The 25053-nt window shown below is 42.0% G+C and overlaps 1 protein-coding gene across 1 annotated transcript in view; it reads right to left on the bottom strand.

The window, feature by feature from the left end:
- Positions 1–1814: 1814 nt before the first annotated feature.
- Positions 1815–25053, bottom strand: part of LOC115782719 (low-density lipoprotein receptor-related protein 1-like) — an 82565-nt gene continuing 59326 nt past the window's right edge. Inside the window, exons 42-89 of the mRNA XM_030733084.1 lie at positions 24181–24370; positions 23795–23999; positions 23498–23690; positions 21738–21863; positions 21519–21647; positions 21260–21379; positions 20906–21019; positions 20553–20702; positions 20326–20448; positions 20023–20139; positions 19788–19916; positions 19570–19698; positions 19283–19423; positions 18946–19133; positions 17778–17961; positions 17605–17690; positions 17374–17493; positions 17042–17229; positions 16712–16917; positions 13189–13377; positions 12821–12969; positions 12479–12572; positions 12199–12315; positions 11477–11596; positions 11256–11378; positions 11039–11164; positions 10830–10946; positions 10117–10223; positions 9894–10026; positions 9631–9753; positions 9383–9505; positions 9154–9291; positions 8915–9052; positions 8655–8774; positions 8305–8552; positions 8041–8219; positions 7854–7960; positions 7629–7748; positions 7356–7532; positions 7053–7193; positions 6799–6972; positions 5766–5927; positions 5364–5535; positions 4997–5098; positions 4826–4899; positions 4646–4739; positions 3640–3784; positions 1815–2102 (exon numbers count right to left, since the gene is read on the bottom strand). Coding sequence (XP_030588944.1) covers positions 1965–2102; positions 3640–3784; positions 4646–4739; positions 4826–4899; positions 4997–5098; positions 5364–5535; positions 5766–5927; positions 6799–6972; positions 7053–7193; positions 7356–7532; positions 7629–7748; positions 7854–7960; positions 8041–8219; positions 8305–8552; positions 8655–8774; positions 8915–9052; positions 9154–9291; positions 9383–9505; positions 9631–9753; positions 9894–10026; positions 10117–10223; positions 10830–10946; positions 11039–11164; positions 11256–11378; positions 11477–11596; positions 12199–12315; positions 12479–12572; positions 12821–12969; positions 13189–13377; positions 16712–16917; positions 17042–17229; positions 17374–17493; positions 17605–17690; positions 17778–17961; positions 18946–19133; positions 19283–19423; positions 19570–19698; positions 19788–19916; positions 20023–20139; positions 20326–20448; positions 20553–20702; positions 20906–21019; positions 21260–21379; positions 21519–21647; positions 21738–21863; positions 23498–23690; positions 23795–23999; positions 24181–24370 — 6788 coding nt within the window. The 3' untranslated portion in view covers positions 1815–1964. The remainder of the gene's footprint in view (positions 2103–3639; positions 3785–4645; positions 4740–4825; positions 4900–4996; positions 5099–5363; positions 5536–5765; positions 5928–6798; positions 6973–7052; positions 7194–7355; positions 7533–7628; positions 7749–7853; positions 7961–8040; positions 8220–8304; positions 8553–8654; positions 8775–8914; positions 9053–9153; positions 9292–9382; positions 9506–9630; positions 9754–9893; positions 10027–10116; positions 10224–10829; positions 10947–11038; positions 11165–11255; positions 11379–11476; positions 11597–12198; positions 12316–12478; positions 12573–12820; positions 12970–13188; positions 13378–16711; positions 16918–17041; positions 17230–17373; positions 17494–17604; positions 17691–17777; positions 17962–18945; positions 19134–19282; positions 19424–19569; positions 19699–19787; positions 19917–20022; positions 20140–20325; positions 20449–20552; positions 20703–20905; positions 21020–21259; positions 21380–21518; positions 21648–21737; positions 21864–23497; positions 23691–23794; positions 24000–24180; positions 24371–25053) is intronic.

Raw genomic sequence — 25053 nt, 5'->3', positions numbered from 1 at the left:
CCAAAGACTTTCATTACAAATCAGGAGTCTTTTTGGATTAAGCAACATCCAAACAAGTGCTTTCTACATGTTGGTGTTTTATTTCTTAATTCTTTAACGATAAGTGAGGATATATTCTGATGTTCTAAAGCATGAAATAACGAGGGACTGCTTTTCCTCTCCATCTTTCCAAATGACAGACAGGGCCATCGTACATTTCTACTATAAAAATCCATTTAATTCCTTATATCAAAAGAAATAGAATTATAACAAAACAATCAGAACCACAAACGTGGGTTTTTGCCACCGAAAGAAATTCTCCAAACGAAACATGACTGCTGTAATTTACATGAAAATTGAACAGAGCAGGATGTTAAAAACAAACCAAAAAAAAGAAAGAAAGAAAACGATGAATACTGTTAAGAAGTGAGGGGGTAAAGCCAGAGTTTCCTCTTGGTTAGGTGTGTGAGCACCATGCAGTGATATGGCAGGTATGGCTGACAAGCTCAGGTAATAAAAGCAACACGGTGAGCAGTGAGACTTCCGAGACTAAAATCCAGGCTGGCAGACAGATGGTTAGCAGCAAAGCAAAGGAATCAAGACAGGAATGCTTATCAGGAAGCTGATCAGTCTCCTTCCTGGGAATGCACTTAACAATGAGCATTAACCTAAATTACATGTCCATGTAATTACATACAGTGAAGAAAAGGGGGAAAAAAAATAAAAAATTCAGTCTCCCACAGAAGTACGTACCATCAGACGGTCTCCCTGGCCTTTCCTGAAAGTATGTTTACAATCAAAAGACAAGGAACAGAAGCTGAATGCAACCATTCTCGGCCAATTATTGGTCGCAGGTTGTTTTTTTGTTCGTTGATGACCGGAAATTCACAGAAGCTTTCCTTCACTCCCAAGGAGAACTTTATAGAGGAGTTTCAGAACAAAGCCCAGCTCCTGCCCAGAGTGTCCTGCAGTAGGCTAAGCCAAGGCCACGGATATCATCCCAGACTTTTCATCCTGGAATGTGGACTTAATTACAATCATCTTCATCCAGCGCACACTCACACACAGCCACGGACTCATTCATCGCTGACACAACATATGTCAATTATACAATGACTTGGGGGAAAAAAAAAAAAAAAAAAAACCTTAAAAAAGTCCAGACTGCTATTTGTTACTGATGTTTGTATTCCTGGGTATATTTTCAAGACACTTTGTTAATAGGTTCATATATATGGAAATATATAACTTTAGTCTGTGCAAGGAGGTAAAAGACAATCACTTGAATGTAGTTCTTTGCAACAACAGAGCAGATACTGTCTGCGATGCCATGTCTCCCGTGTGTACATGTGCAGTTAAACATCATCTCTTCTTCTCTCTCAGCCCCTAAGACCTCCAGTAGCAAACGTACATACACACAAAATGTGAAAGACTGAGCTGAACCAGCATCCAGGAAGCATTCATAGTGAGCATTGACAGATCTCTCTTTCATGAACAACGAAGACTTGGCAACATTTTCTAGGATGGAACAATAATCTTATCCACCCCCCCACCCAAATATGATTCATACAAAAATAAAAAATAAAAATTGTTCCACTGCCATTTGTATCTTTTACATTTGCACAGAGGTAGTGGCTATATGCGTGTGTGTGTGAGAGAGAGAGAGCTGTGAGGAAGTGAGATCAAAATTAAAAAGAACTGAATAAAATGTCTATAAAATGGTTTCTTTTCCATCACCAGAGGATTTTTTTTTTCCTTTTTGTCAAAGAACAAAATATAATACTGCAATCACTTAAAAAAGTAGTCCTTCATTTTATACATTTTATACAGTGTTCTAGTTTTTTTTTGTTTTGTTTTTTTGTTCTGTTTTTTGTTTTTTTTTTGTTGCTTTTTCTTTTCAGTTGGTAAAGGCATAAAATGAGAGAGCTTGTTGGCTCTGGGTTGGGCAAGGCAGGGCGATGTTGGCAGAATTCAGTCCATGCCGAGGTCTATGCCAGGGGGTCGCTCATGTCCTCATCGACCTGGGAGAGGAGCTCCTTCTTTTCATCAGTGCTGGCCAGAGAGTTGCGGCTGTTGTGGGCACCCATGTACAGGGTGGCGTACACTGGGTTCGTGAAGTTGGTGGGCTGCGGAGAGAAGAGAATGACTTGGTGACTCAGGCAAAGATTCAGTAAATGTGAAAGAAGCAGTTGATGTATTTTGTATAATAAAATAGCCTCAGCTCACTCATATAAAAACACATTTTCCAGCTCAGTGCTGGAACCCTGGCAGACAGTTGTGGTCTTGTTATGTTTTATATGTCTGGTTACCTGTTTCTGGAGGTCTGGTCACTAATTATCTGCACCCAACAAACTATTAGGTGCCTTTCCACTGAAAAACTTTTCTTCGTTTGTTCCGAGAATGAATACTTAAGCTTTGCTACAACACGACAAATGCAAAACAAGACAGATGAGTTACAGACACACAAGGTCTCAGTAAAGTGTTTTGCCAATACGTGCTGCCATAATAGTGTCAAAGTGTCAGTTAATAGAGGTTTGCAGTCATCCAGGTCATGGTAGTCTAAAGTGCTTGTAAAGAAGGCAACTGTACTTCTTTTTTGGTTTGTGAGGATGTTTCACCTCTCATAGAAAAGGCTTCTTCACTTCTAAAAAGGTAGAGATGGAGAGTGCCAAGTATTTAGTCCTTTTGTCTGGTGGGGAAATGTCATCATAAACCAAAAAAAGAAGTCCATCTGCCTTCTTTTAAAGCACTCAAGACATAATAGAGAATTCCTTTTTTTTTTTTTTGTTTTATGGTGAAAACTGTTTAACTGGGGTTTGAATCTGGTGATAATGAGTGCTCTAGCATAAAAACTACTTTTGGCTGCTCCCCTTATTTACAAGGGGCCACCAGAGCGGGTACTCCTTTCTGACGCAACTCCCAAAGGATTGGTATCTGCTCCTGGGATGAATGTTACTTATATAGGTCCTTTCTGCTCAAGGCGCTCAAAGAGCTTTCTACTACAAGTCTTATTCACCCAATCACACACATTCATATAGCACTTTTATCTAACATAAACACACACGGTCACACTCCAATGGATGCATTGGAGGCAACTCAGGGTTCAGTATCTTGCCCAAGGATTCCTTTATACATGGACAGGAGGAGCCAGGGATTAATCCATCGAAACTGGAACTGGTAGACAACTCTACCCCCTGAGCCACAGCCACCCACGATATGTAAACCACAAGACTAAGAAGCTACTTGTGAGGGCTCTCGTATATGACTCACATAATTTTCAAAATATAATTTCCACTGACATTACAAAAGGTGGACATCGATACCATGACATGGCTCTTTGGTTTCTAAAGTTTTTTTTTTTTTTTTTAAATTCAATATGACCCCAAATAAGTCACTGATCCCATGAACTCAGCAAAAGTGTGTTTACAGAGGTCAACCCAGAAAGCTGTTTTCCATTAGAGTTCTACAGGACCGGAAGACTTTTTGTAACTACAGCTTTCAGCCATCTGGTGTTCCTCAGACAGAACGGAAGTTTAATAACTCCACAAGCAAAAACAATTCCTTAAAGACTCAAAAAGGGGCTCATAAATCTGAAAATATGTGAATGGTTAGCCACTACCACACATATGTGAAAATGTTTTTAATGAAACGAGTTTTTCTTACCTTGTCTGGGTCCAAAGCAAAGTCAGAATCCAGGAGCTCCCCAGCATCATCATCGGGGTCTCCTTCATAGATCTTATAGGCTGGATTCCCAATCTCAACATTCATGGCTCCATTAGTCATTCGGTGGTGCTGGAAGCCCTTGGCACTGCAGAAAAACAGATAAACAATTATCTTAGAAGCAGATTCAGACCCTGGTTAAAAAAAGAAAAAAAAGATGAAGTGCTAATCTGGGGAGAAACACTAAATAAAACAAGTTAAAAAGATGGCTAAAAAAATGTCACAACTTATCATAAATGAAATACTGACTCACTGGCTATTACAGTAAACACGAACAGGACAACATACATCAAAGGTTTTCAAATGAGCTTTTGTGTCAAAAGGCCATTTGAACAAACCTATGGAATATACTGCAGCATGTCCATCGTGGAGAATGCTGGATTACATTGCAAATATTCGGCTGTTTGCAAGCATATAAACATTTTTCATAGATGCACAGTTATACATTTTACTCTGCAAGCACATTGCCTAAGCCTAACATTTACTAATGTAAACAAGGAAAGGTATGGAAACATCAGGAGGACATAGAAGTTCAGCTGTTCGTGCATAACCAAAGCTATTCAAGAGTCAGAAGGTCCCTGTGTTATTGGGTGGGAAACCCCATGGAAGGCAAACAGAAGATGGCAAGCAAGGACAATGGAAAGATTTCTGCACTGAACAACATAATGGACAAATAGACCGACAAAAAGCATAGCAAAGGTAGTCTGACTATATTTTGGGGAAGGGAGAGGAGAGGAATTGTGGGTCAACAGGTGAATTATGTAACCCTATAAAGTTACCGCGAGCATTGAGAACGAGATTTGCCCGGGCATAGAGACCTGGGAGACAGGGAAATAGATGGTTATCAAAAGGTAAGAGAGAAAGAAAAGCTAGAAAGGTGTGAAGACCAGATGACAAATGGAGTTTGAATTAAAAAAAAAAGAAGAAAGTGTCCTAAACTAGTACTCACCCGCGCATTCTCCGCTTGTACCACAAGATGGCACCAACCACCAGCAGTGCCAACAACAGCAGCAGAAGTACTGGGATGACGATGGACGCGGTACCTGAGTGAACAAATAATGATAAGCAAACAGGACCAAAGTGCATGTTTTATGAACAAACTTTGACTGTCAGGAACTGTCTGACTTACTGCCACTAGAAGTAGGCGACTCTATAGGCGTAGCTGCAACTTCACATCTGTATCCCCTCCATCCAACAGGACACCTAGGTACAGAGTTACGCAGTGGATGTATGTGAAAGTTTGTTTTTCTGTCTCTAGTAACAAAGTATATATATCTGTGTATGACTATTGGGATCTTACGTGCACTGAGGCAGCAGTGTGCGATTGTCTACTGAACATTGTCCGTGTGTGCAGTAGTTTAAACAGGAATAGCAGCTGGGTTGGATCTGACCATTTGGACAGCTACAAACACAGAAATAATATTTACATACAAGAGCAGATACTGTTGCAGCATAATAATTCCCATGGTTTTGGAATGATATATTCCATGCTGTGCACTTTTAGGAAGCACAAACTCCGTAGACTGGCGGGTGACTTTGCCCATTTGGCATTTCAACTACTAAATGGGCAAAGAATATTCTAGCAGTTCAAAATAAAAGTCAACAAATATTTACAAATCCAAGTCTAATTGATTTTGTGCAGAGATCACGTCCCACAGGATGCTTACCTGCAGGAAACCTCCCCTGAGGGTGACGTCAAACATTTGCCCGTTCCGCAGAATTGACATTTGTCCAGCTCACACTGGTACCCGATGTACTCGGTGGGGCACAGACAAAGTTTGGTGCCATTGGAGGTTTGCAAGCAAGTTCCACCATTCTCGCAGAATCCTTCACATTTACCTTAAGACAGTAAGAAAGAGAAAAGAGTCACACATTGTTCCTCATGTGCCAGGTTCTAGTGGGAGATTTTTGATCACACTCTACAACACTGCTCTGTGAAAAGTTGACATGACCTTTATTTGAAGGTTTACAAAGCACCAGCTTTATTTTATGCTTTATTTTTTTGCATGGATTATAACAGACAGTACAACAAAAACAATATAAAAACATCCTCAAGTGCAGTTACTTACTGTACTGACACCGGTCTCCCAGGTACTCTGGCAAGCAACTACAGGTTGGCTGGTTGCCCATGCTGACTGAGCAGTTGCCGTCATTCAGACAATAGTCCTGACAAGTGTGCAGGTTGCAGTTGGGCCCTGTGAAGCCTTTAGGGCATCTGCAAGTTGGCAAACCTAAAATACACAATTAAAATAGGATGTAACTGCTAAATGAAATTTAAAAAGTAATTCAGCTTTATTTAACATACAACCCAAATTGCTGAGTGGGTTCCTTCTCGAGTTTCTTTAACTAGAAACTACACTGGCTCGTGCACATGATGCAACAAATGAAGTACCAGCGAGGTTTGGAACTATGTGGAATTCCCCTGCTTCATGCCTTTGCCGCTGCAGCCTGTAATTGCTATCATTAATGAGTAGTCAAGAATACTCTCACAGACATCAAAAGGATGGAAATTTTTCTCTAACAATTTAAACAATAGGAAAAAAAAAAAAAAAAAGCTTTCTTTCCTGTGATCAAAAGCCTTGGCACATCAATTTTGACTTTATTAGCACAGTAACATTTGCTAATCAGCAGTAAACAGAAGGTACATTTCAGGCTGACAAGAATGTCATTAGTTAGCACGTGCTTGATCACCAGCCAAAGCACTGGATCAATTTTGGCCTGTAGAAGGATAATTTCAAAGGATCAGGTTATTAATGTCTGGATGAAATTTTACGGCAATCACTTCAATAGTTTGGTCAAATTCACAGTAGCGCTAGCAAAAGAGCCTGTGGATCTCCAAAAGGAGAGCTGATGTAATTTCCTCCAGAACTTGTTGAGACTTCAGCCTGACTAACAAATCGGACAGACCAACAGACAGACTGACATTACTCTCCCTGGAGCTTTCATTACAAAGGATGCTCAAACAGGTAAGGGTCTCTGTAGGGTCTTAACCTTACAGTATATAGCACATTGAGGTGATGGTTACTGTGACTTGGCATTATTATAAACCTGAATTGAATTGATTAGAATGGATGGCTGGATTAATTGAATTGAATCTCTTACCAGTATGGGAAGCAGTGCAGGTGCCTCCATTCTTACAGTAGTCCCTACATTGGTTGATTTCACATCTCTCTCCTATGTAGCTGGGCTGGCATCGACACTTGGCCACCTGACGGCCGTTGAGGAAGCAACTCCCGCCGTTCTGACACTGAATATTGCACGTACCTGAGCGCGGAGCTATTAAAAGGAGACAGCATTTTGAATTTAGTGCCCAGATGTCAACCAATAGAAACTATTTGTTTATGTATTGTACATACACAATGGTGACTGGGTGGGATTCTGCCTCTCCACACATGTGCCATTGTCTGCAATGTAGTTGTTAGGGCAGGTGCACACGGGCCCACTGGGGCTGAGCAGACACAGCCACTCACACTTCTTCCTGTCGCATGGGTTAGTCACTGGTCCAGAGAGAAACAAAACAACCAGTGAGAAAATCTAAAACTCAAATATCAAAACAAGGCATATGATGCGCATTTATAATTTAGATCAAATGTTTACTTCAGAGTAGGTGTGAAGACAAATCCTTGGTCAACTCAGCACACAGTACATTTGATACTCACTCTCTGGCTGCTTATAACGGTGATACAGGACTATGTCTGTAGCATGGTTGATTCCTGTAGTGAGATTTTCCATGGGGCCTTTGCCAAACTTGTTGACCCGGAAGACAAAGTTGTTTATATATGTGACCCCATAAACGTAGTCCTCAAAGATATCGATGCTGAATGGATGGAGCAAACCTAGGAAAAAAAAAGAGCAAAGTACGTATGGGCAATGTGTTAATGTCACATTGGTAAACTTCCATGTAGTTTGTTAATTTGCAGAATGAACTCAACTGTTTTTGATCCCGGAGACAGCAACGACTGGGTCAGAGCCATCCAGACGGACACTGCCAATGACCGAGAGTTTAGCATCTGCCCAGTAGAGACGCTCATTGAAGTAGTCTACAGCTAAACCTGCAGAGTCAGAATTGAAGGGCCTTAATGAAAATGTAAAACTATATAGATAAAATGATTATGCATATCTGAATCAAAAGGAATCAGTCTTGAAGCAGTACTTACCTGTGGGCCACTGGATGTTCTCATGGACGAGAGTTTGTCTTAGAGTGCCGTCCATGGCGGCTGTCTCAATTTTAGGGTGATTCCCCCAGTCTGCCCAATACATGGTGCTAATGGAAAGTATAAGTCAGAACACATATGTACAAAAGATATGACCACAGAAAAAGCCTTAAATGAATTATCTATTTACCCTCTCTGTGGATTCACTACAATGGCATAAGGCTCATCTATCATGCCAGAGATGAGGGTCTTGCAATGATCGCCTGACATCTGAGCCACTTCAATTACATCGCGCCCTGAGTCAGTCCAGTACAGGTTACCGGCCACCCAGTCCACAGCTATACCACGGGGCATCTTCAGCTCTTTGATCTAGATAAAAGCAGAAAGTTCAGATGTTTGAGTTTTATGTGTGCACTGGTGTAATGGAGAGTTTGCGTTATCTGACCACCATTACCTGCAGGTTGGTGATCCTGGAAGACGATGATGAGGACGATCCTGGAAGCTCATAGGAGGAGATGCGGCCTGTGTGCCAGTTGGTCCAGAAGATGCGGTTGGTCTTGATGTGCAGGTCCATTGCATCAATGCGTACACTGGCATCCCCCTGGAAGGTCTGCTCATAGCGCCAGTTGGGCATGCCAGGGTCCAGGCTCCGGATTTCGTTGTCATCAGCTATGTATAGGATCTGTCGACTGCTGTTCATGTCTGGAAAGGAAAGAGAAAAAAAATTACAGTCACACAGCCTTCAAATGAATAATTATTATGAGACTTGGAAAAAAAATCTCAAGGGATAAGCAGTGTACTTACTGTCAGCCTTGCAGGTGTCATTTATCCTGGTAAAGTACTTGTGGCAGCTGCATTTGTAGGAGCCTTTAGTGTTGTTGCAGATGTGGGAACACACTCCAAATTGTAAACATTCGTTCTTATCTTTAAAATATAAGAGCCAAAAAAAAAGGAGGAAGGGGGGGGTGTCACATTAAATTGAAAAATATTGCCCATCTCCTAACCACTATAAAGTTAACATTTCAAGTCACGTGTTTGTCATAATGTGCTTTCTGCATGTGTACCTCCACAGGTGTGGTGACCTATCTTCTGGAAGCCTGGTTTGCAGGAACAGAAGGAGTCTGTGCCATTAGTGACACAGTGGGCCTCATCACCATCACCACACTGGGTCCTGTTACTCCGACAGTCGTTTAGCTTTGTGTCTATAAGACAGAAACACGAGTGAAAGATGAGGCAGTGCATTTAAAAACAAAACATGTCAGACCTCATGTCCATGGTCAGTCAGAAGTAAGTGAAGATCTACCTGTTTTGCAGTTGATCTCATCAGAGCCATAGTCTTCGCAATCATTAAAGAAGTTACAGCGCAGATTGGAGCTGATGCACCTGCCATTGGAGCACAGGAACTCATCCTTCTCACATGTGGGAACAGTTCGAGGAGTCTCTGTTGACACATACACAGACATACGTCAGCATCTCCTTAATCAAGTTAAATAAGTAGGAGATTTTATAACCTGAACAACCTCCTAACTTACGGCAGTTTAGTTCATCGCTGTTGTCTCCACAATTATTAATGCCGTCACACCTCCTCGACACTTGCAGACACACACGGTCATTTTGGCAGCGGAATGCTCTTGTAGGCGGACACTGGAACTTCCCTAAGAGTCAAACAGAGCGAGAAGATGAGGAATACAGGGCAGAGGAAAGGAAATGGGTCAGAAGAAAAGATTAAATCCAAAGAGGCATTCAATACGACTGTTATAAGCAAGGCTGCAGCACTCACTGCATTCTTCGGGGTTTTCATCAGAATTGTCTCCACAGTCATCCTCTCCATCACACTTCCAGGCGAGGGGCTTGCACAGGGTGTTGTTACACTGGAACTCATCCAGAGGGCAGTGACGCCCAGCTGCAGGAAGTAGATTTTTACTACTGGTGTGCTTAAGCAATGCCTGATACAACTTTCTGTCTTAGTAAAAGTCAAATACATACTCATTTTTTCCTTAATGTAGGGACATTAAAAATTATATACCCAAAAAATATGCTTACCAGCACTGCCACAATTCTCCTCATCGCTGCCATCCATGCAGTCTGGATCGGCATCACACCGCCAGCGGATTGGAATACAGTGTCCGTTCTTACATGGGAACTGGTCATGGTCACACTTCAGATCACAGCCATGCTAAAGAAAGAGCATAGCCCGCAGACAATGGAATATTAGCTTTTATACTTACAAACGAATGCACAAAATATATTTTTCAACAGATCCAACCTCATCAGATCCATCCGCACAGTCATGATCTCCATCGCACTTCCACCTCCCGGCAATGCAGCGGCCGTTAGTGCAGGCAAACTCGCTTTCTGAACATTTTCGAGGCACTACAGAAAAAGACAAGGTCTGCATCACTGACAACACCGGCATAGATCAGGTGAGCTATGGCCGTTTTACCCTTCGGCACAAGACAAAGAGTGTAACACTTACAGGGACGACTGCAGACACTGCAGGTAATATGAGAGACTGAAAGGAGCTGTTTTATTACAATTTAGTTTTAATATAACTGGTTTAATTTTAGTGTTTTGTGTGCACTCCTATTGCTTATATTTGTTGCAATAGCCAATTAATACTGAAGATGAAGTCAGTGTAGAGCTCAGCTTGCAGACTCTCACATGTCAGAGGGACAGTGAATGAAGACAGTATTTAATAACAGACACAGAAGAGGGGACACTCAATATGGGAGTGGTTATCTTATGGAGATGAAGTGACTTACCTCTGGCTCATGCCAAACGGGACAGTATGAAATGAAACAAATATCAGATGAGAAATGAGCAATGAATTAGCACCAAACAAGTGCTGTAGCGGTTAAAGAGTTAAAAGGTGCAAAATGACTATGTTATCAGTGAAAAAGACATGGGCCACGAATGTGACAGTGGACAAGGTAAGATGATATATGGAGACATTGCTTTCAAGCTCAAAGTGACACCTACTGCAGTTGTCTTCATCAGAATTGTCCCCACAGTCATTGTCATAGTCACACTGCCAGCGGCCCGGCACACAGCGGTTGTTCTTACATCTGAACTGGTATGGCTCACACGTCCTCTCAGCTGACCAAATCACAAAATTATTATTGCCAATGAAATCAAAATGGAGAAGAAAAAAAAAATGTTTGTTTTTACTAAAAAGGAAAGCCATTTACCACACTCCTCTTTTGGTTCATCCGATGCATCACCACAGTCGTCCTCGCCGTCACACTTCCAGCGAGCAGGAATACAGCGCCCAGAGTCTTTACATCGGAACTCGTCCACACCACAGGTCATCTGGGCTGGAAAGGGAAATGTTTGGGGGCAGTTAAACTTAAAGCCAATTAGGGTGCCACAGAATAAATAAAAGGCAGAATAAAACCGGAGTCCTACTGCAGTTGGCGGGCTCATCCGATCCGTCCACACAGTCATTGTCACGATCACACACCCAGACACGAGGTATGCAGCGTTTGGTGATGGCGCACTGGAACTGGGTGGGTGCGCATGTGACCTCAGCTATGGGGTGGGGTGGGAGGGGGGGGATAACAGATTTATAGTTACTGCAGACTGAAACAGAGGAAAAAAAAAAACCCACAAAAAGTAGGGTTACTCACGGCAGTCCTTCTCATCCTCCCCTTCTCCGCAGTTGTCCTGGCCATTACAGCGGAAGATACCTGGAATGCAGCGGCTCGGGTGGGAACATTTGAACTGGCTCGGCAGGCAAACATGAATGTCTGCAGTGCGGTAAGAAAGGCAGACAAACCAAGAAAGACATTTAAAGTTAATGAGTGATGAATATTAAGGTAATATGATGTAACATAAGAAAAATATGAAATCTGTTCTGTCGAGGTCTTTATGAGCCGAGTTTTTTGTGGTAACCTTGGTTTTGGGCACTGCCCTTATTTTTCCCTGCCTTTTCCTTTTTGGTGGTTTTCCTCTTCTTTGTCCTGTTTTGAGTTTACTTCCTGTTAAATTCTGAAGGTTAGTTCCTCATGCAGCTCTCTGTATTTTTACTTCCCTCCTTTGTTCCTCCTATTTCTTGACTTGACGGAGTTCACCTGTGCCTCGTGTGCATAAAGTCTGAGTCTGTCGAATCATCACATCATCTCAGCTCCCTCGTGTTCTTTCTTTTTTCCTGCCAGCTCACTCCTGCTGTTTTTTCGATTTAGACTCTCCTGCTGCTCTATGTTATCCATAAGTTATCAAACTTTTTTTAAATCAAAGTTTTTCCGCGCAGCTGTCAGCGCCTGCTGTGTCTGCATACTGGAGTTTCTTGTGAAAATGTCAAAAAACAGTGAAAATTTTGTAAATTTATATATAAATAAAAGAGACATACCACAGTTAGCCTCATCTGAATTGTCCTGGCAGTCATTGTCTCCATCACAGATGTATGCAGGGTTGGTGCAGATGCCTGTGCCACACTGAAACTGCCCCGGCCTGCATTTGAACTCACCTGTCGTGGAAGAAGTCGTCACACAGTTTCAAGATCACACTGACTAACATTTCACTGTGGAATTGTGGGCTGAGGTAAGATCAAAATGTATATTGCATGCATGCGCCATGCTAAATGACTGTCATACTCGGTCACCTCCTAATTATCCTCCACAAACACTTACGGCAGTCTGCTGGCTCATCCGAGCGGTCCCCACAGTCATCTTCTGTGTCACATTTCCACCAGAAAGGAATGCATTTGTCATTCTTGCACACAAACTGCAACAGGAAGAGAAGTGAATCAAAGTGATGATGGGGCATTATGTCAGGGCTTCACTGCCTCATTGTTGTTGACAAAACCATAAGCTAGGTACTGTATCACTGGGCAGCCAGCCAGCTGTCAATAAGCAATCACCAGGCATAACTAGTTTATCAAATAGGCCACAGCAGGGAACTGAGATATGAAAAGCCACTTATCAACTGTGGTCAATCTGTCATTTTTCCATTAATGATGTTTACATCATTACCTGGCTGGCTGTGCAGTTGGACATGCAAGTGCGCTGATCATTTGCCAGATAGAAGTTGGTAGGACAGGCACACTTATAACCTCCACCAGGAGAAAGGAGGCAGAGATTACTGCAGCCACCGTTGTTTGTCTGGCACGGGTGGTTGAGCACTGGAAAAGACAGAAAAGGGAGAACTGGTTTCACTGCCTGCTTCACTGTTTTTTTTTTTTAGCCCAACCCTGAGGTTTTATATCTGCATCAATATAGGGAATATAATTTGAATATACTGAAAATAACTCATTACACAACACAACACAATCCGTATTGAAATGTCATTTAATAATAATAATAAATACCAACAGTTTATTTCTACATGCTTTGTCTCGTACCCTGGGGTTGGCGGTAGGGATGGTAAATGTGGATGTCCATGGGTCGGTGCAGGGTGCTTATCAGGGTAGTCTTGTTGGTACCCAGAGTCTTATGAGCTCTGTTGATGGACTTTGTTTCCCAGTCTGTCCAGTAGATGTATTCCTCAAACAGTGTCATGGCAAATATGTGAGGGATGTCTTGGCTGAGAACTGTGCGGGTACACAAACAATAAATCAATCACACTCTATATATGAAAATAATCAGTCATTCTGAATGTCTCCTACTGGTGCCCTCAGTAACATTTCAGGACTTTCTAAAGTAATCAGTGCACCTTCAACCGTCTTCAACAGTGAGCAGGCTACTTGGAGGAAAAGCAATAAAACCACATACAATAGAGTCTTATCAAATATATATCTGAATCGTGCAAGGCTCTGACTTTTCCTGTCAGCATAATGCATTTCCACTGTAAGTGTTAATATATCAATAATATTAATAATTTGAAACTCTTGCTGCTCCTGTGTTGCTTTATTACAAAGAGGAACCTCTGATAAAATCCTGCACTGTTAATGTAAAACTGAGGCAGGGTGGGGTGCAGACATACAATGGCTCCACTATATCTGTGTGTTATGTAATGAGTTCTACACCTCATTAGGTTTTACACTAATTGCCACTTTCCCCGCTCTCATATACTATATTTCATGCTTGCTCTCGGTGTTTGAGGTTGCGTGTTATGGAAACAAACTACAGATGCATCATATTTTGACAAATTTGCAAAGGCTGCATGCAAAGCATGCAAATGTGGCACAAGTTGATCTTAAAGGATGTTGGACTTTAAACAGCTAACACTGTTAAGGTGTCGTAGCAGTTTTACAGCATCAAGTTGAGCTAAGGTACTGCTCAGATTAATTAACTGCCCTTTGGTTCCATCCTTATCTAAATTCAAACAGGCCAAGTCTTGTTGCGCAAATACAAAAAAAGTACACACTGGTATTTTAGGGCGTGTGTGTATCCAAGGGTTGGTTAATAATAATTCACAGGACACATGAAAGGTAGAACACCAAGACAAGAGAAGACACTACATTTTTGATGAATTGCCCGTGTCATTTTGTATAAACAGTAGTTTTCCCTCGAGAACGCTTCAATTAGCATAGTTTTCTTGTTGGAATGTCATAATGAGTTGAAAACTTACACGAAGCGCCGTACTCTGCAGGAAGTTTATTCTGTAGATTGTATACTATCCCACAATTTTACATTATGGATATGCCTAAACAAAGGAAAATGGGATGCAATAGCTATCTATTTGTTTTGAGCAGTGCTTATCAAATGTGGGAAGTTCCAATGCAGATTCCCCCTGTGCTCCAGAATTCCTGCACGCTATTGTAGTACACGTGTTAAACAACTGAGCACTAAGCAGACATGCTATAGAGGCCTCTCTTACTAGAACAATCTCTCCTATTCACAGTTTATGTCTTCTGGACTTGAGCTGCAGGACTCCAGACCAGAAGACAACCATTTAACATGCCCGTTCATGCCTGGTGTCTCTCAAACATTTGTGTGTGTGTATAAAGAAGAAATTCTCTCAGACAAATTACAAGACAATATGGACCTACAAAATTTACTCACAGGCAAAAACCCTAACCTCTCTTTAATCATCACAGCAGTCTTGTCATAAACAGTTTATCCTGTTAAATGAGCATGATATCCTCAGTTCTCTGCCATGCTTATTTATAAAAGACTAAATCAATAAACACACAAAAACTGGTTTTCTATTTCAAGTTGCAACTATGTGACTCTTAATGGCATCTGCTCTCCTTTTACTGTATTTTCACATAATTAGACCTTTGACACAAAAGTCATAAAAGATAATAAAAATATTTGACTCTCACATACAGTACTGTACAAAAGTCTTGAACCACCCTTTATTTCTGCACATTTTGCAGGGGAAATGGGCGCACCGATTTAAATTGAAACATGAGCAAATATGCATAGAAATACAGTATACAAAACAAAAACAGAATCTGTGCAATTCTAATGAGCTTCAAAGCCAATATTTGGTATGACCACCTCTATTTTTCAGCACAGTCTGAAGTTCGGTAATTTCTTGAAGCAGTCCTCAGGAATAGTTCTCCAGGCTTCTTGAAGGACATTCAAAGCCCTTTATTGCATGTTGGCTGCCATTTATTCCTTTCTGTCTCAAGCTGATCCCACACTGCTTCAATAATGTTGAGGTCCAGGCTCTGGGGAGGCCAATTCATGACTGATAGTTGTTTCATTGTATGTTTTTTCTATCCAGGTATGCATTTACTGAATTGGAAGTGTGTTTGGGATTATTGTTATGCTGAAAAAATGAAGCTGTTGCCAATCAGATGCTTTCCAGATGGTACTGGATGGTGGATCAAAATCTGCTGGTACTCTTCTGCATTTGTAATTCTATCAATTTTGACAAGATCTCCAACACCGCTGGCTGAAATGCAGCCCCAAACCATGACAGAGCCTCCACCGTGTTTTACAGATGACTGTAGCTACTATTCTACCTCTCTCCTGACCTCCTCCATACATATTCACGACAATTTGAAACAAAATTTTCAAATTTGGATTCATCACACCATAAGTTCTGTTGCCAATGATTTTCAGTCCAGTTCTTGTGTAATTTGGCATAACTCAGCCTTTTCTCCCCATTTCCCATCCTTAATAACTTCCTGACAGCCACCCTTTCTGATGACGCTTCAGTAAAGAGTAGATGGATCAACTGAAGGGCCTGATGCATCTCTCACATCCTGTGTCAGTTTTTTTTTTTTTAGGTCTGCCACTTCTTTTTTTTGTCCTCTACTTGTTCAGTTTTCTCACATTTTTTTTAATGACACACTGCACATCATGCTGGGATATGCCAATTTGAAATCACCTCATTGGTGCAAACATACCTATTCTATGCTTATCAAGCTATGTTATCTTTGGCATTTCTTGTAAATTCAACTAAAGCAATGAGATCAAATTATGTGTTTTTGCAGCAGGCTGCTGGTAACAAAGTGCCTGAAGATACAACTTAAAATAGGTTCTTTGCCAAGTTGTCTGTGAATATGTGCAAACACAAAATTGGTTCATCTCTTGAGCCAGGTGCTTTTTTTTTTTTTTTAAATGGGTCAGTAGCTTAACAAAAAAACAAAAGAAAAACTCCCCCCCAAAAAACAAAATGTTCCTTTGAAAATGCTCAGGTGCAAGTACTGGACTGAAAATGGGTGTAAAAAGCAGCTAAACTCCAAAGACAAACTTTGAAAGACTTTCAGAAAGCCCGGAGGACTATTGCTAAAAACCACTCAAAAAAATTAAAAGAAACAAAATATAAAGAAATGATGAGGGGCTTGAGACTTTTGCACAACACTGCATAGCCAGTGGTTCTTCATACCAATACAACAACCACCAAAACAACTGAAACTTCACACTTTCAAGTGTGATTCAGCAGTCGGGGCATGAGCCACCAGTCAAATTGTTCTTAATATCTAAAAAGCAATAAAAGAATGTTTGTGTTTACTGTTCTGTTGTTACCTGTGTGTCTGTTCCTGCCATCCAGGCTGGCAAACTCAATGTAGTCTTCCCTGGCATCAGCCCAGTATATACGGTCATTGATGAAGTCTAGGGTTAATCCATTGGGCCAGGTGATCTTATCTTCTACGATGGCACTTCTATTGGTGCCATCCATCCCAATTCTCCCAATGTGGGGGTTGTCACCCCAGTCAGACCAGTAAAGGTAACTAACAGTGGAGAAAGAGCGTCTCAGAACTACAGTTGTACATTCAAATCTAAATCACCTCAAGATCAAGATTATGTAAGAAGTTCCATGTTAAAATTATAGAAACAACAGTGTATGTTTCTCACCCATAGCGTACATCCACAGCCACTGCACGAGGTTCCCTCAGGCCACTGCTGACCAGTACAGTCCGGTAAGCCCCATTAAGTTTTGACACCTCAATGGTGTCTCGGCCTTTGTCACACCAGTACAAGTTTCCACCAACCCAGTCTACTGCCAAACCATCAGGATTACTCAGAGAGGTTCGGTGCAAAACCTGCCAGGTTTATCAATCCAAAATGTAAGACAATGATAAAGTTCCCAATCAGAATTCAAAATGTGTTTTCTGCATAAATAATCTGGCATTCCACCATAAATATCGCCAAAATCAAATGAAAGGATATCAGATGTCCTCACTGACCTCCATGTTGCTGCCATTCATATGCATGCGTCGAATCATGCTTCCCTGAGTGGTCACATCTGTCCAGTAGATCATATGCTCTGCATAGTGGAAGTCCAGCGCTACTGCATTATTAAGACCCTGAAGAAGAAAAAAAAAAAAGGGGGGGGGGGGGACAGGGTCAGAATTAGGAGGCATCCAGAAAAGAAGAACATTGAATGTTTCTTCAAACTGGTGACCCATGTGTCTTACCTGCTTTATAAGAGTGTAGTTGGAACCATCCAGGTTCAGTTTTCTCAGGTAGTAACGGTTGGCAAAGATCAAGTAGGGCTCTTCATCTACACACATATATCAGATAGAAAACATATGCTTTAGGAATGCACTTGCTGTGAAGATCCAGAGAAACACACATGCGTGCGCCTTACCCGATGTGGACTTGCAAACAGTGGGGTCATTGGGGCTGAGCTCAAAGCCATCCACGCAGAGACAGTGGAAGCTGCCATGTGTGTTGATACACCGTTGAGAACAGGGGTAGGTGGTGGTGCACTCATCTATATCCACACATGTCTTCCCATCGCGCTTCAGCTGGAAACCAGGATGACACCTGCACTGAAGGCGCCAAGAGCACAGGAGATAATGTCGGAATCTCACAGCCTACAGATTCAGGCACTTCTCACTTTTAGCCTGGAACAGTTACAAAGGTGTGCCACTACGCGTTACAAAACCTGTCAATCAGCCAGAGACATGTGTTTTACCTGTCACCAAAAGCTTTATTTCTGCTCCATTTCTGAAAATGAAATCCAGTTGCTGCTGTCAAAAGTGCTGCATAAATAGCTACAAATCTCATTTGCAAACTTGTCTTCCAACAGAGTACACGGGTAAAGGATAAGCTGACGTCTAATGTGTTTATAAAATAAATGGCTTGAACATCATCGTAGCACAAGGCACAGTTAGAACACGTATTCATTAGTGCTCAAAATCATTTTAACTGTCACTTCTGATAAGCACATCTGTGTTTTGAAAGAACACAAACACGCACGCACACATGCGCTCGCTCGCTTGCAAATTCTCCTTTACCATCATGTGGGAATTGGCAGTCTACTAATCCTGAATACACACTGAGGAGGCACTTGTGGAAAAGTTTCTGGTGGCGAAGTTTCAATATATACAATTCGATTTTGTGCACTCATAATTAGTCAGTTTGCAATACTTTTGGAATCCCTACAAGAACAAAATCTTATCATTTTCAAATTAAGCTCTGACCACAACCTCACAACCACAGAAGACACAAGAGTTCACACAGAGTTCAATCTGTTCCAAGGGTGGCCTCCTACTTTCAAGAATGAGAGGCAAAACATGTTTTTGTCTTGCATAACTGCATGCTTTAAATGAGTGGATCCCAACCTATTAAAATCAAGTCCTTTAACTCATTATTGGCATATAGACTGTTTTTCCGTGTTAACTGTGTGCATATTAGGGAAGCTCACTGGCTAAATGTAGTCCACAAAATAATTTGATTAGTTTTAATTTTTTTTTTTTGACAAGAAACAATTTAAAAAGTGGAAAAACAACAAAAATAATTAAGCAGCTTACCTTGAAGCCAATCTTGAGGTCATCACATAGCTGTGTACAGCCACTCAGCTTACTGTTCAGACACTCGTTGATAAAGCAGTTGAGTTCGTCAGAGCCGTCACCACAGTCGTCATTGCGGTCGCACAGCAGAGTCTCATTCAAACACTTCCCATTACGGCATGTGAAAGCTGACTCATTACACGTCCTCTCTGAAATCATAGACAAACAGCAGGTTATATTAGAGTGTGAAACAGGATGCAGGTACACTTTTATGAACAAAATATTTAACATATGATTCATACTTTATTATGCTGGCAGAGAAATAAAAGACAGCGAGAGGGAGAGGGGAAATAAATACCGGAGTCTGTGCAGCGGGGGTTCTTGGGAGCTTCATCCGAACGATCCTGACAGTCAAACTCTCCGTCACACTCCCACTTCTTCTGGTTAAGGCAGCGGCCATTCGCACAGCGAAACTCATCTGCACCGCATGGTGGGTATTCTACGCCAGAATGGATTCAACATTAATGTCAACTTTCAGTCAGTGGTTGAGCAAAAACAACCACAAACCACATTCATTTTCAACCAGCGGGGATATATTATAAACCAACACTTGAGCTTCCAGCAAGCAAAGCCGAGCACACTCACCACATTCGAGGGATTCATCCGACCCATCGGAACAATCAAAGTCATGATCGCACACAAAGTGTTTGGGGATACACTGCCTGTTCTGGCACATGAATTCATTTTCAGCATCACACGTATTGTTGGTGTACACTGGAAGCAGACAGAAACACTTTTCTTAATGCACGGGGAACTGTGTTGTTTCTCTGCACTTTGATTCAGTCTGTAAATGTCTCACTCACTGCAGCCAGCCTTGACACTCTCATCAGCTCCATCAGGACAGTCATTGTCTCCGTCACATTTCCAGCGCTGCGGCACACACATGTGGGAGCCTGGACACTGGAAAGCCTCAGGACTGCAGGTTTTGGATTCTGTAACATCATCATGTGAAACTTATACAAAGACAGGCCATCAGGAATTGTCATGCTCCTTACAGTTTAAGGTAAGGAGAGAAGTAGCGAGCAACATGTCACTTACTGCATTTCTGGTCCTCGTCCGAACCATCACCACAGTCATCCGAGCCGTCGCACACCCAGTGGCTGGAAATGCAGCGATGGTTCCCACATTCAAACTGGGTTGATGTACAAAATTTGTCTGCAAGAGAGAGTGGAGAGAATTCGGCATTTTTCAGCAATTATTTAGTTTGCTCTAACCGTAAGCTGTGCTTTTCCATCTGCAGCAGGAAGCCCAAAGAAAAACAGTCTGGCTTTTTTGGTATGCTTTGTGTCTTTTAAAGATACAAAATAGGGGTATTAGAGGACAGCTCTGCAGAAAACTGACCACAGTGTGTCTCATCGGCCCCGTTCTCACAGTCATTCTCCTTATCACAGGTCCAACTCATAGGAATGCACCGGCCGCTGGGGCAGGCGAAGAAGTTGACTGGACATTTAAGCTTCCTTTTATCTGCAATGCAACAGAAAAAAAAAAAAAACAACCAAACAAAATGAAGAAGCACCGACGGGTTAAGAAAAGCTGAAAGTTTATCGGTAGGGAAACGAGGCACCTACCTGGACAGTTTCTCTCATCAGAAAAGTCACCACAGTCATTGTTGCCGTCACACACCCATGAGGACAGATAACACAGAGTGGTTTTCTCACAGTTTTGAAAAGAGGCTCCTTTAACGCCAAGGCGGAAGAAACGGGAGCAATCGGTGGGTTCTGAGAAAAATGGGAAAGAAGTCAGGAGCTAACCTTTAAAATGCCTGGAAATAACTCTTAGAATTAAGATAATTAGATTAGAAAATTGTTTTACACAAATTGCACTGAAGTAGACAGCCAATTTTTTAATATATATATATTTTTTTAACAACTCCACTTGTGAATATGTGAAATATTGTTGAAAACTCTGGCAGATTACATACGGCAGTTCATTTCATCACTCGCATCCTCGCAGTTGACCACCTGGTCACAGCGGCTGTAGTTGGAGATGCAGCTTCCATCCTTGCACTGGAACTCTCCTGCTTTGCAAAGTGTCACTGCAAGGATGTATAGCAGTTTTATAAATGACAACTGGAGAGAAAATACATCCTCAAAAGCATATACAAACTCCCGCTTAAGTACACGTTATAACTTATTTTATTTTAAATCAATAAATTAAGATGTCATTAAAATGTGGTCACTGATCAGCAAACTCTGGTAATGTTTTTACAAAAGTGTAATAGTCAGTTATCCTTTGTGTAGCTGCTAAAAGCTTACTTTAGAAACAAATGACTTACTGTTGCAGGGCAGTTCATCTGAATGGTCACCACAGTCATCTGTGCCATCACACCAGAACTGGTGACCAATACAGCGGCCGTTCATGCAGCGCCTGTATCCTTTCTTACAAATTCGATTGGCTGTGAAGAAAGAGCAGTTGAACAGAGTTAACTCAGAAGCAGAATTTGTATTTTTTTTTTTTTTTTAAATATCTCTCAAAAATCAGCTAATTATCTGAAATTTAGGATTCCTCATCTAATTGCCTCATGAAAAACTCACCACAATACGACTGCTTCTCATCAGACTTGTCCTTGCAGTGTGCCATCCCGTCACAGGTCAGGCTATAGTTAATGCAGTCACCGTTTCCGCACTCAAAGTCATCGACGCTTCCACATGATATGTTCAGAGCTGGTGACGCAGAAACATTTGAATTCAGAAACATTCATCCATTCTGATCAGCACAACACCTTATGACGTTTAATCCGTCCTCTTTCTTACGAGAACAGGTGTTGTCTTCGAGAAGTTGCCTGTCTCCACGGCAGCTGCAGTTGACCCGTCCATCAGATGTAGGCAGACACAGGTCCTGGCAACCTCCGTTGTTTGATCGGCAAGGAGAGAACTCACCTGAGGAATGTTCAGAGAAGCCCTTTAATGTGTACATCAAATGGCTGACAAACAGAGAATGATGTAAAAGTTACTGTAAAAAGGAAGTATCAGTAAAACAGAACATTTGTCTAGCTTGGCAACAGAAAAAGTCTGTGGAAGTTGGCTTTTGTTATATACACTATATTACCAAAAATATTCAGTCACCCATACAAGTCATTGATTTCATGTGATCCAATCACTTCCATTGCCACACATTTATAAAACTAAGCACCTAGGCATGCAGACTGCTTTTAATAACATTTGTGAAAGAATGGGTCGTTCTCAGGAGCTCAGCAAATTCCAGCGTGGTACCATGATAGGATGCCACCTGTGCAACAAGTTCAGTTGTGAAATTTCCTCCCTAATAAATATTAAACAGTTAACTGTAAGTGGGAGTGGAAGCAATTGGGAATGACAGCAACTCAGCTACGAACTGGTAGGACACGTAAAATGACAGAGCACGATCAGCAGATGCTGAGGCGCATAGTGCGCAGAGGTAATCAACTTTCTGCAGAGTCAATCGCTGCTGAACCCCAAACTTCATGTGGCCCTTAGGGTAGCTCGAGAACATAGAGAGAGTCATGGAATGGGTTTCCATGGCGGAGCAGCTGCACCCAAGCCTTACATCACCAAGCGCAATGCAAAGCGTCAGATGCAATGGTGTAAAGCACGCCACCACTGGACTCTGGAGCAGTGGAGGTGTCTTCACTGGGGTGAACAATCACGCTTCTCCATCTGGCAATCCGAAGGACGAGTCTGGGTTTGGTGGTTGCCAGGAGAACGGTACCTGTCTGACTGCACTGTGCCAAGAGTAAAGTTTGGTGGAGGGGGATTGTGATGAAGAGCTGTTGGGCTCTGCCCCTTAGTTCCAGTGAAAGAAATTGTTAAGACATTTGTGAAAATTTTATGCTCCCACTTTATGATAAAAGTTTGGGGATGGCCACTTCCTGTTCCACCATGACTGCACACCAGTGCACAAAGCAAAGACCATAAAGACATGGATGAGTGAGTTTGGTGTGGATGAACTTGACTGGCCGGCACAGAGTCCTGACCTCAACCTGATAGAACACCTTTGGGATGAATTAGAGCAGAGACTGTGAGCCAGGCCTTCTTCTCAAACATCAGTGTCTGACCTCACAAATGCACTTCTAGCAGAATAGTCAAAACTCTCATAAACACTCCTAAACCTTGCGGAAAGCCTTCCCCAGAAGAGTTGAAGCTGTTATAGCTGCAAAGGGTGAACCAACATCATATTAAACCCTATGGATTATGGGATGTTGCTCAAGTTCATGTGTGTGTGAAGGCAGATCAGTGAATACTTTTGGAAACATAGTGTACATGACAACAGATATGGTAGCAGCTCTGTGTGACTGCATTTAGGTAGTAAGGCAAAGTATAGTAACAGCCTGACTACTTGTACACATGAAGATATATGCAGATGGCAAACATGATACCAGCAACCACCCAACAAACTACAGAAGATTGATAAGAATTTCATTAGTTTTGATATTTAATCATAAATCAAATTATTGGGCAAATGTTGACCTGATGGCAACTTTGAGGGAGGAGGGGGAAAGTGCTAAATGTGATACTCTTGGAGTGATGATACTCACAGCTATTTGTGTCATTAGCTACAGCAATGATGCCCATTGGTTGCTGAGGGATGTCAGCACGCAGCACTTTCATGTCTCCTCCAGTGTATTTGTCAGCTCTGAGGACAGCCCTCCTCACCCAGTCAGTCCAGAAGATGTAATCTCCGTACACAGCAAGACCAAACGGATGGACAGGCTCGTTCTTCAACAGGACCTGAGGCATGAAAAAAGTGGGAATCATCCTCAAACATGGGGTGTAAGTCCATGCGTCTGTGATCACTTCTTCACAGGGAAAGTAAAAAGAAACAGCTGTCTTACGTAACGGTTGCTTCCATCATATTCACAACGTTCAATCTTGTCCAGCGTGGCATCAGAGAAGTAGAGTTTCTCAGCACGGTGATCTATGGCCAGGCCATTGGGAGTTTTAATGTCACTGCCGATGATCACGATCACATTGGCTCCATTCAGAGAGGCCCTCATAATGCTCGGAGCCTGCTCATTCCAGTTTGTCCAGAACATGAGACTACGGTGGGAACAAACAGAGGACAGGAATTAAGAGCAATGAGAGCTCCCAAAACATCTTGGTACAAAAGTTACACTTGACTAAACTAAAATAAATCAAATGGTTAAAAGAAAAAAGTAACTGTATTGGAACTGGGCCCTGATTTAGTGCAGAGCAGCAAATTTCAATATTAATGACTCACTCTTGACACTCGTCCAGCACAAAGGCTCTAGGGTGGTCTTCTCCAGACATGGTGACTACGGTGTTGCGGTTGTAGGCCACAGAACGGCTCTGATCCACAGTGTGGCGAGTGATGGTGGAGGTTGTATAACTGGTCCAGTAGAGTGTATCCCAACCACGATGATATGCCAGGCCCTCAACTGACCCAACATCTGTGATAGAGAGAAAAAACAAGTTTGGCCTCTGTTAATCTGTTTTTGTGTGTGTGTGTGTGTGTGTGTGTGTGTGTGCGTGTGTGTGTAAGACTGTTACCACTAGCTGCCAAACAATTTGCCCCCCTAGGGATTTCAAAGATTTCTTTGACCTTAATATATTAGGCCCATGTAAAAGGCTTGAGATGAACGACTGCTTTATATTACACACACACACACACACACACACACACACACACAAAAAAAAAAAAAAAAAAAAAAATCACCTCTTAGAGGTGTTAGTAGGAGCTTTAAAGAGGACCTTCAGTGTGAATTCAACCAATCATTAATCTTTGTCAGAGGGTTACCACGGGGCACCTATAACTTCACTAAAGAGGAAGTGGTAAATGCTTTTAAGGTTTCCACATCCACATACATTAGCTCATGTACAGTGAAACACTGACAGAGATTAGAAATAAAGGGGAAACTGAGGCAAGTGAAAAGGGGAAAGTAAAATGGAAGCGATACCACAGTGAGTGTGCGTCACAGCTGTTGTTGTTGGACAGAGTTTAAAGAGTGGGTCTCATCATGTCTTTTCATGGCTAACCGCCTGCACATACAAATACAGCTTCTTGTGGATACTCTCATTCAAGGTCTGGACCTCTTGTTCTGGGAAGAAAACTGCAACTGGGACAGCTTGAGTC

The sequence above is a fragment of the Archocentrus centrarchus genome, chromosome 7, assembly GCF_007364275.1.
Source record: "Archocentrus centrarchus isolate MPI-CPG fArcCen1 chromosome 7, fArcCen1, whole genome shotgun sequence".
Classification (NCBI taxonomy): domain Eukaryota; kingdom Metazoa; phylum Chordata; class Actinopteri; order Cichliformes; family Cichlidae; genus Archocentrus; species Archocentrus centrarchus.
The sequence above is the reverse complement of the archived record's forward strand: the minus strand, read 5'-3'. Positions and strand labels throughout refer to the sequence as shown.